Source organism: Camelina sativa, chromosome 6, assembly GCF_000633955.1.
Source record: "Camelina sativa cultivar DH55 chromosome 6, Cs, whole genome shotgun sequence".
Classification (NCBI taxonomy): Eukaryota; Viridiplantae; Streptophyta; class Magnoliopsida; order Brassicales; family Brassicaceae; genus Camelina; species Camelina sativa.
Genome location: NC_025690.1, coordinates 5,925,068 through 5,936,388, shown reverse-complemented (window position 1 = coordinate 5,936,388; position 11,321 = coordinate 5,925,068). Strand labels below are relative to the sequence as shown.

Genomic DNA, 11,321 nt, shown 5'->3' with positions numbered 1-11,321 from the left:
AAGACAAATACGACTTGATGAATGAAGTACAAACCAAATCTACTGAACATTTTAAGATATTATGGATCCTAATAAATTGAATTAATTTTTTTTTGGATATGAAGTTATTTTCATGATAAATATGATCAAAACAGCTATTAGAAAAACAAAAAATAATTAAAAAAAAATTACGTTCAAATCAGAAATAAATAAAGTGACTATGTGTTGTAATTAGAAATCAAAAATATGATGTATTGTATTTTGTTTGTTTGTACATATTTTGTTTGTTTGTAGTCTTAGAATTAATATCAACAGATTTGGACGGGGAAAAATAAATTAACCGCGTGTACGTGGAAGTCTTCAATTTAGCAGACCGGTATCAATAAGGAAGAGCTTGCAAACAAATCCAATCAATAACATAGTTATCTTCTTCCTTGCGATCGCATCAATCGCTGCTAAATCAATTTAATAATTATTTTCTTGTTTTGTTTATGTTTGGTTTATCTGGTATTTTGTTGTTGTTTTTTTGGTGAATACAATTTGAACTTGAGGTACAAACCAAATCTACTGAAATTATAAGATATTACTACATTATGACTCGCGGTGTACCGCATACCAACTTTTTTTTGATTTTTTTTATTAATATACTATTTTAATACGAATTTTGTTAATGTACTATTTTGTTAATTTTAGTGATTTAGTGTATAATTCGTGGTATACCGCACAACAATTTTTGTTTAGTACAATCTTAATTAAATCAGTTTGATTCGACATATTTTATATTGATGTTGTTAAAATAGTAAAATAAGGATTTAACTCGTATTAAAGTATCATACTAATGATATATTTTTTAAATATTATCAATTCAATCATGTAATATCATATAACCCATCATGTAATATAACTCGTTTGTGTTATTTTGAAAATTCAATATGCTTAAATATTCATAATTTAAAACTTTTTTATTAAGTTTAGATATATCAGTTATAAATTATAAACTTCTTAAAATTCTATCATTTACTATATACAGTAAATTTACTATATATGTATGTTGAACACACACTTTTTATATTGATTGAGTAATATACGCTCATTTAAAAAAACTCAAATCACAATATATACAGAAAAATACACATTTTATTAACTTTATGTATTATATGATGATTCACTACATTTAAAATTTAAAATCAAAAAGATGATAGGAGAATAAATGTTTTTAATTTGGAATAATCTTCTAAATATCTATATTAATTATGGAATAATATATATATGGATATTTAAAATATTTTAATTCTGTTTGGTTATAAATATAGTAGAGAGAATTAACTAAACTTGTTTGGATATGAATATAAGTATTAAATGATATTTTTGAGCAAAAACTGCAATACAAATATAGATTATTGATCCTAATAAGATTTTTTTTTGAAAAAAGCTTTATTTGTTTTTTTGATTGCTGGGAAAGAGACTATGACACTATGTGATCCTAATAAGTTGAATTAATTTTTGCTTAGATATCTTTATGAAGTTATTTTTCAGATAAATATAGGCTTTGATTGGTAACATGAGTTACCATTGAGTTAAGTTGAGTTATGGACTTAACTCATAGATTATTCAAAAATGTTACCAATCAACAACAAATTTAAAAATTTTAAAGTTGAGTTTGATTTACAATGTGTTATGGTTGACTTACAATTTTGAGTTATATCCATTGTAAAATTGTTAACTCGACATTATTCAACATCATGGAAATTTTCATGAGTTAAGATGTGGTAAGTTGAGTTATTTTTTTTTATTAAAAAACGAAAATTCAGTTATATAATACAAAAAATTATTTTTTTTGTTTTTATTTATTTCATATATCAATAAAAATAATTTTTACTGTTTTTCTTTTATTTAATAACTTTTTTAATTAGTTATATTATATTTTTCCTAAATTAATATTTTTATTATCATTTGAAATGAAAATAGGCATAGACCTAAATATGGTAAAATTGTAAATATTATGGCATACATGTAGTTAATTTTTTAATTTGCAATGTAACAAAGAAGTTTAGTTAAATTTCTGTATATTAAAATTATTTTATTATTTATATATTTTATTAATTTATTATTCTATAATTTTGAGAAATATATTTACTAATATTTTTAATAATTATAATCAAATAATACATACTGCAACAACTACCACAAAAATGTCACCAGTCAGTAATTTTGATAAAAGTAATAAATTATAATTTTACAGCGATCCATTACTTCAAACTGCTGTTTTACTACATAATTTTTACTGCAACTTACATCGAATTATAATATTGTCTGCAACTCAACTTCAATAAATCCTGTTAAGCTATAATCAAAATAGCTATTAGAAAAATAAAAAAAAACAAAAAAAAACAAAAAAAAGTATGTTATTAAAAGAAAAAACGTTCAGATGAGAAATGAATAAAGTGACCATGTGTATCAGAAAAAAAAAAAATAGGATGGGTTGTAAATTTCTAATTGGTTTGATATATTTTGTTTGTTTGTAATATCGAATTAATATAACAAATTTAGACGAAAAAGTGTGCGTGGTTTTCGATTTGCAGACCGGTTTAGATATACCTGTGAAGAGCTTGCAAAATCCAATCAATTTCAAAGAATGATCTTCTTCCTCGCTATCGCATCAATCTCTGTATCGATTTCTTCCTTTCTTCTTCAGATCAGATCTCTTCCGCCACAAATCATTAACATCTGAATCATTCCTACGATCAGGAGAGAAATATGTACGGATTCGAGGCGCTTACGTTCAACATCCATGGCGGATACTTGGAGGCGATCGTCAGGGGTCACCGTGCTGGGCTTCTCACCACCGCCGATTACAATAACTTATGTCAGTGTGAGAACCTAGACGACATCAAGATGCATCTCTCTGCTACCAAATACGGCTCTTATCTCCAAAACGGTTCGTCATGATGATCCTTCATTGGCTCAAATTTTTGATGATTTGAATTTGAATTTTGTTTCATTGCCTATGAGTTTCTGGTTTTTAGGTATTTGAATTTAAATTAATTATTCTAATTTATCTGCGAATTTAAGAAATTTCCATGTGAACAATTGCAGTCTTGTTAGCAAAATGTTGTTTATGTGATCTGAAATCTGATGTTTAGATGACTCAATGTTATTTTGTTTGAATAATGCAAAATTGCTGGTTCTTGTATCTGAATCTGATGTTTTCTAATGCAGAGCCGTCGCCTCTACATACCACCACAATTGTGGAGAAGTGTACTCTCAAGCTTGTTGATGATTACAAACATATGCTCTGCCAAGCTACTGAGCCAATGTCTACCTTTTTGGAGTACATCAGGTAATGTCTGAGATGTTTACAGACTGTTTCAGTGTACGAAGTTTAGTCTAAGATTTGTTACTTTCACTATGTGAAGGTGAAGATTATGATCTATTAAACTTAAGACGCTGGCATTTGAGATATTGGTTTTGTATGCAGATATGGCCACATGATTGACAATGTCGTGCTCATTGTCACTGGAACCCTGCACGAGAGAGATGTTCAGGAGTTGCTCGAGAAATGTCACCCTTTAGGCATGTTTGACAGGTGACCTACATTCATCTATTATATTATACCTTACTCCTTAGCTGCGTCAGACCCCTTTTCTTTCTCATGCTCTCTTACCTTTTTTCCAGTATTGCTACACTAGTTGTTGCTCAGAACATGCGTGAACTCTATAGGTTGGTGCTTGTGGACACTCCTCTTGCTCCATACTTTTCTGAATGCTTAACATCAGAGGTACAGAGTCATGAATTTATGCTTTCAATCAATCTTGTGCAATTTGTTTTCTAGTTTCTGTTATCAGTATATAGTATCACATGCATATCGCATTATTTGTAGGATCTCGATGACATGAACATAGAGATTATGAGGAATACTCTCTACAAAGCATACCTTGAGGATTTTTACAAGTTCTGCCAGGTGTTTAGTCGATTTCTAGATCTATGTTTTTGAAAATTCAGAATCTTCTTATAAAACAAAATGTCAGAATCTAGCTAACCCCCGCCCATATTTTTTTGTTGTTGTGATGTATGCGAAATAGAAACTTGGTGGGGCAACATCAGAGATTATGTCTGACCTTTTGGCCTTTGAAGCCGACAGAAGAGCAGTGAATATCACCATCAATAGGTAAATAATTACTGATTCGTGCTTGGAAACCACAAGATGTTAGCATCGCTTTGATGTCTTGTTTATACAGGCACTTAAACTTGTTTTCTTTGCTATACAGTATTGGCACTGAGCTCACAAGAGAAGACAGGAAGAAGCTGTACTCTAACTTCGGTCTCCTGTAAGAAGCATTCTACAGTCCAATGATATATTCCATTCAATGGTTGTATGTATTTCTCACCATGGTTTTGATCTTTGCTTCTGAAGCTATCCGTATGGCCACGAGGAGCTTGCTATCTGCGAGGATATAGATCAGGTAAATCCACTAGCTAATACATTTATAATTATATAATATTTACGAATATAGCTCAATGAATCCCATTGTCATTATAGCTCAATGAATCCCATTGTCATTCCCCTTTAGGTTCGTGGTGTTATGGAGAAGTACCCTCCGTATCAAGCTATATTCTCTAAAATGTCTTATGGAGAGAGCCAGATGCTCGACAAGGCATTTTATGAAGAAGAAGTCAGAAGGCTTTGCTTAGCCTTTGAGCAACAGGTTTGTTTCCCTCTCCCCAAATGAACCGCAAAGAACTTTCCTGTAGAACTGAAGTTGTGTTAATACTAAGTTACTAACAGTGGTTGCTTAAACATTACATCTGCAGTTCCATTATGCCGTTTTCTTTGCGTACATGAGGTTGAGGGAGNAATAATTACTGATTCGTGCTTGGAAACCACAAGATGTTAGCATCGCTTTGATGTCTTGTTTATACAGGCACTTAAACTTGTTTTCTTTGCTATACAGTATTGGCACTGAGCTCACAAGAGAAGACAGGAAGAAGCTGTACTCTAACTTCGGTCTCCTGTAAGAAGCATTCTACAGTCCAATGATATATTCCATTCAATGGTTGTATGTATTTCTCACCATGGTTTTGATCTTTGCTTCTGAAGCTATCCGTATGGCCACGAGGAGCTTGCTATCTGCGAGGATATAGATCAGGTAAATCCACTAGCTAATACATTTATAATTATATAATATTTACGAATATAGCTCAATGAATCCCATTGTCATTATAGCTCAATGAATCCCATTGTCATTCCCCTTTAGGTTCGTGGTGTTATGGAGAAGTACCCTCCGTATCAAGCTATATTCTCTAAAATGTCTTATGGAGAGAGCCAGATGCTCGACAAGGCATTTTATGAAGAAGAAGTCAGAAGGCTTTGCTTAGCCTTTGAGCAACAGGTTTGTTTCCCTCTCCCCAAATGAACCGCAAAGAACTTTCCTGTAGAACTGAAGTTGTGTTAATACTAAGTTACTAACAGTGGTTGCTTAAACATTACATCTGCAGTTCCATTATGCCGTTTTCTTTGCGTACATGAGGTTGAGGGAGCAGGAGATCAGGAACCTGATGTGGATATCCGAATGTGTTGCACAGAACCAGAAGTCTAGGATCCACGACAGTGTTGTCTACATGTTCTGAGTCTGGTAAGAAGTCGAAAACACATATACAATTTGTGAAATCTGTTTGAAAAAGTGGAGAATAAGAAAAACCCATATTGTTGTTGTTGGGTTTCTTCGTCGCTCCTCTTTACCATATTGTTGCGGTTCACATTCACTGTTTATGTCGCTTTGCGTGCGTGCGTGTATTAAATCTTCCCCAATAAGAATAATTATTTCCTATTTGTTTGTTTTTGGCCATATTCTTGCTTAGTTCTCTATTGTCGACTAATGAACTCTTTGTAATAATATCAAATTACTTTGGCGGCCATTAACATCTTTTTCAGCTTAAATTCGTCTTCGGAGTGATGAAAATCTTATAAAAATAGTTGTGATGAAAATCACACATCAGATAGGTGTTACTCCATGAAATACTTAAAGGGTCTTGCTTTGATTGATCATATATTGCTTTAAGTGAAATATCACATTACACAACTATACACTACACAATGAAACACATATGAAGGATTTCTTTTTGTCATTTTCTATTTCAAGCTTAACCTTTCTCTCATCATCAACTCGACTATTGTTCACTAAACTCAGTCGAAGAAGAATACATTGCTTCTTTTGTAACTTTGATGTCTTGCTCATTTTGGATATTTCATGGAGAACAATACAGAAACAATCAAAGAAAGGCTCTTTAAATGATCCAAGAAGTAATTTTATCGAAGGTACATGATCTTTCAAGTCATAGGTTGGTGTGGCTTAAGCCGAATTCCAACCATAGATGTCACGACGTAGACACACCACACCATAATTATCTTCTTTATACTTTAAAAAGCTCATATTAGCGTAACGTAATCAAAACCCATTGCAAGACACCTTTTTGGTTTACGGGTTCTTAGTACGCTATATATAGAGCTGATGTATACGGATGAGGAAAATGATACTGGTGTGGTGTGGTGTGTTTGTGCGGTCACATCTCTTATGTTTGGAATTTCTAGCTCGAGTCACAATACCTGTAACTTGCAGCAATGGGCTTCCCTTTGGTGGACTAACTTCTAGGATCAATCAAAGACCCTTCCTTTAATCGATCCCTTTGTTCTTCTCTATAAAATATCCTATAACATTATTCACATACATCTTCGTTTACAACGTCTTAAACGATGAGACACATATGTAGTTTTTTTTACCTTTTTCGTAACAAGCAAGACATGAAGCACATATATATTATTCTTTGAATGAGTTCATCCATATCTTTTTTTGTCCATTAGTATCCTGCAAGATAAAGAGATAGATAAAAAAGTGGAAAATGGGAAAGCTTTTGCCCCAAAAATTGTCAACAATTCCAAATCTTTAATATATATTTCTGATAGATAAAATTCCTGAACAGAAATTAAAATCTCATGTCAAATGTAGAAAACTGCAATAATATATGGTTAGAGTAAAAAGTTGTTACGTAGTTAAATCAAATTTTAGATTTCGTTATTCGTAAAAACCTTTATCGGCAACTATGGATGGGCCGGATGGCTATCTATTTTCTTCTTCTCTAATTATGCTTCACACTATCCTGAAATCACATAATAAAACATTTTTTTCTTAGATCTGATATAAAAATACCCACTAAATCACTGAATACCCATTTATTTATCGAAGCATGTTTTTGTAGTTAGAAAAAAGGCATGGGAAGAGTATAAAAACTAAAATCAAAGTACATACCGTTTAATAATAAAGATTAGAAGAAAGAGACAAAAGCAAATAAGATTAGAACAATAGAAAAAGAAGAGTATGCACTATAACGCATAGTCTTGGTGGTCATGACGATACTACACATGCTTTGAGAAATGAGAACCCTGAAGAAGAACTTTAAGACTGTGTGTAATTTTGTTGTTCCATCATTCTACTTCTTCTTTGTATAGTCAAATAGTCAAACATTTATTTCTATTCTTTGCAGTGATGAATTAGAAACCTCTTATATGGTAAATTTATAGAAATTCATAACCATATTATATGGTAAAAATATCATGTTATATTTGATAATAATGTTATTTCCTATATTCTCACAAATGTGTTCAGTCAAACTCTTATTCCTCAATTGTAAAATATTATCATGCTCACGATATATTATTTAATATCATACGAAAAAGCCACCAAATTCTCGAATTGTATAGATCTTAAAACGATCAATAATTTAGATTTAATATCATACGAATCCATCAAATTGCATCAAATTAATACAAAACCTAGTCCTAAAAATAAAAGGACTTATTCAAATAAAACTGTGGGGATATTTATACTATTATTAATTGAGGTGTACAAAAACAGAAAAAAAAAAAAAACTTTACAAAAATTCCATTACATACCCCCATGAAAAGAGAAAACGAAAAGAAAAAAATAGGGGTGGGCATTTCGGTTTAATTTTGGGTTCGGTTTGGGTTCGGTTCGGTTCGGTTTATTCGGTTTTCATAAAACTTTAACCAAACTCAACCAAAGTTATTTCGGTTTGGTTTGTGTTTGAGTCGGTTTATGTTCGGTTCGATTCGGTTTGGTTCAGTTTTAGATTGGTTCAAAAAAAATAAATAATGGAACACTAACAAATAAATTAACTGTCCTTTGATATCCTAAAAATAAAATAACCAATAAGTTATATAAGTTGAATAATTCAAAATCAAATAAACCATGAAGAGAAAAACCTAAAGAAAACCAACCAAATTAAAATCAAATGCCTAACAACTGGAAGTTTAGGACTTAGGAGAAAATAAAAATAAAGAAAACCAGCAACAACAACATAACATAACAATTTTCCATGACCCATCATCTTCTTCTGCTGATCGTTTACTTAGACGTGTGCATTCTCAGTCTGAGATGGAAGATTAAACTCTACCAAAAAAAAAAAAATTAGGCAATAGACATGACGAGAGAGTAAATGGTTCTCATATATATATATAAAGATAAAGTAAANTAAAGATAAAGTAAATTACCTTGTTCAAGTGAATCCATAAACTTGTTCTCTTCCTCTAAATTATCAAGAGACTTCATTGTTTCTGAACGAAGTGCAGCACGTAACCAATCTTGAGTCAAAACCAACGCTTCGACCATATCAGGAGTCAAAAAAATTCTGTATTGATCTAGAATACGACCACTAGTGCTAAAAGCGGACTCCGATGCAACTGAAGATACTGGTATTGCAAGAACCTCTCTAGCCATTAAAGACATAATTGGGTATTTTGAGCTATTTGTCTTCCACCAGCCTAGAAGATCAAACGGAAGCCTCAAACTATTTTCAGTAGATACATGCAGTTCTTCTTTTAGATATTTTTCTAGCTCATTTACCTCTTCTAAAGAAGTTTTCTTAGCAACCGTGAATTTTAGAAAAAGATCATCAATGTTGTCGACCTCCATATCCTAAAAGTCTTGGTGTACTTGGGTTACATTCTCACCATCACCGGTAGCAGAAGATTGTAGTCTTGAATTGGCATATCGAGCACTATATATTTTAAATAGTTTCTCCAAAACATCAGTCACCAATTTCTTCATTTCCAGGCATTTTGGATTACCTTTTCCATAGATGTGTTCAAAGCTGAACATTGTAAATACCATTTTGCGACGAGGATCAAGTACACTAGCAATTATCAATATCTTATTGATTTTTCCTGTACCTTCCCAATATTTTTCAAACTTGGTCGTCATTGCAGAAGCCATCTCACTCAAATCAGAATCTTGGCTAAAAGCCATACTTTGCACACTTGACTGAATTTTGCATATCTCATTAAAACAACCATTTGATGTCACCTTTATAGAAGAAGAGAATGCTAAAGTCGAATCATAGAAAGCTTTCAAGAACTTTACCATATGACGAGCTTTGTCCCAATCAATCGCCATTGGAGGTCCTTTCCTCTTCTTTCCATTAGAATCAAGCTCTTTGAACCACGCATCATAAGGTTTATCCATATCAGCCATCCTATCAAATGCAACTTTATACTTAAGTGCACTTTTCAACATCAAGTAGGTGGAGTTCCACCTAGTAACACAATCCAGTACCACACTTCCTCTTGTTATCTTCTCAATCTCCACCCAACGCTTAAATGATTCCAATCTTGAACTTGAAGACCTCACATATTTTACGGCATTACGAACACTTATGATGCTTTTACTTATCTCATCAAGACCTTCATTGGCAATCAAGTTAAGAATGTGTGCACAACAACGTACGTGCATAAAATCACCATTCATCATCAAAGCATCATTGTTTCTATTACCCAATCTCTCTTTCAAAACACTAATAGCTTTATCATTGCCGCTTGCGTTATCCAATGTGATAGCAAATACTTTCTCAATACCCCAATCATCCAAAGATCTTAAAAACTGATTGGCAATGGTCTCTCCTTTATGATCAGAAATAGGACTAAAACTAATAATTCTTCTATGTAGTTGCCAATCCATATCAATGAAATGAGCTGTAATGACCATATAACTCAAAGTCGTGATAGAAGTCCATATGTCGGTGGTAAACGACATGGCTTGCCTATTTCGACTTAAAAGAGTCTTCAATGCAAATTTCTCAGCTTTGTACAGACCAACAGCATCCCTAGTAATTGTTCTTCGTGATGGAATATTAAACCAAGGGACACCATCTCACAAAAAAGTTTAAACCCATCATTCTCCACAAAAGAAAACGGCAACTCATCCATGATAATCATTTTCACCGTTGCTTGCCTACACACGTTTCGATGAAAGGGCTTTATCATATCAACACCATTACCACCACGATCACTAGTACGTCCACCACTAGAGACTATGACATTCTGAGAATCAGATTCAAGATGATCCAAATAAGCTTTGCACTTTTTCATGTGTGTCATCATATTGCTGGTTCCACATGTAGCACGATTACACGAATAGACTTTACCACAAAAATTGCAGGAGCAGTGGTTCTCGTCATCTTCCAGCCTCGTAAAAACTTTCCATGCCGGTGATCTTGAGGGTAGTTTTCTTTTTGGCTTTGGCGACAACGTTGGAGACTCAGGTTCTTTTCTTTTGTTGTTAGTCGTGTTTCTTTTGGACATCTACAAACAAAACATTTAATTAATATTGAGATAGACGTAATTGTATTGCTAGATTTAGAATTTAATTATGTTAAAATTCTTACTGTGGCCGTAGAGAGTAGAGACAATGACGTTGATTATGAGGGCAGAGAACAGAGGAAGTTTGATGTCTGTAGAGTTTTATACTTTAACATAGGGTTAGAGACCATTAAACCTAATTCTACATTAATTAATTAGTTAGAAAAATTATAGAAAATAACAAAATCAAACATGTGCGAGAGGAAGCAATCGTGGGTTAGTGAGAATATTACATATTTACAAATTATGGTAATATTAATTAAAAAAGTACATTGGGTTATCGGTTCGGTTCGGTTATTCGGATTAAGGAAAAATAGAACCAAATGGTTTGAATGTATATTTGGGTTTGGTTTGGGTCGGTTTGGGTTCGGTTGGGTCGGTTTGGTTTGGTTTGGTTCGGTTCGGTTAAAATGCCCACCTCTACAAAAAAAACCAAATCAAGGGCAAAGAGGTAAACTAACTGAACAAAAACACACGGATATTTAATGACCCGATATTACCTTATTCGGATCGTGTGTAAGATACAATTGTATCCAAACATATTGGATCCACTGGGAGAAACGAACTTTTTGGTAGCGCGCTTGTTAAATGTTGGTCTATATAATAAGGTTTAGTCGATATTAACCCTATTATA

The 11,321-nt window shown here is 32.6% G+C and overlaps 2 protein-coding genes across 2 annotated transcripts; one reads left to right on the top strand and one right to left on the bottom strand.

Annotated features, from left to right (window-relative positions):
• LOC104790509 (V-type proton ATPase subunit d1-like) lies at positions 2,538 to 5,895 on the top strand. The gene is made up of 11 exons (XM_010516278.2): positions 2,538 to 2,647; positions 2,728 to 2,917; positions 3,199 to 3,319; positions 3,458 to 3,565; positions 3,655 to 3,757; positions 3,860 to 3,940; positions 4,062 to 4,147; positions 4,248 to 4,307; positions 4,394 to 4,442; positions 4,551 to 4,685; positions 5,476 to 5,895. The coding sequence occupies exons 1-11, from the start codon at positions 2,615 to 2,617 to the stop codon at positions 5,605 to 5,607; spliced, it is 1,098 nt and encodes a 365-aa protein (XP_010514580.1). The 5' UTR covers positions 2,538 to 2,614; the 3' UTR covers positions 5,608 to 5,895.
• On the bottom strand, positions 8,970 to 10,082 carry LOC104698738 (zinc finger BED domain-containing protein RICESLEEPER 2-like). The gene has a single exon (XM_010414141.1). It carries the CDS (start codon positions 10,080 to 10,082, stop codon positions 8,970 to 8,972), a length of 1,113 nt encoding a protein of 370 aa, XP_010412443.1.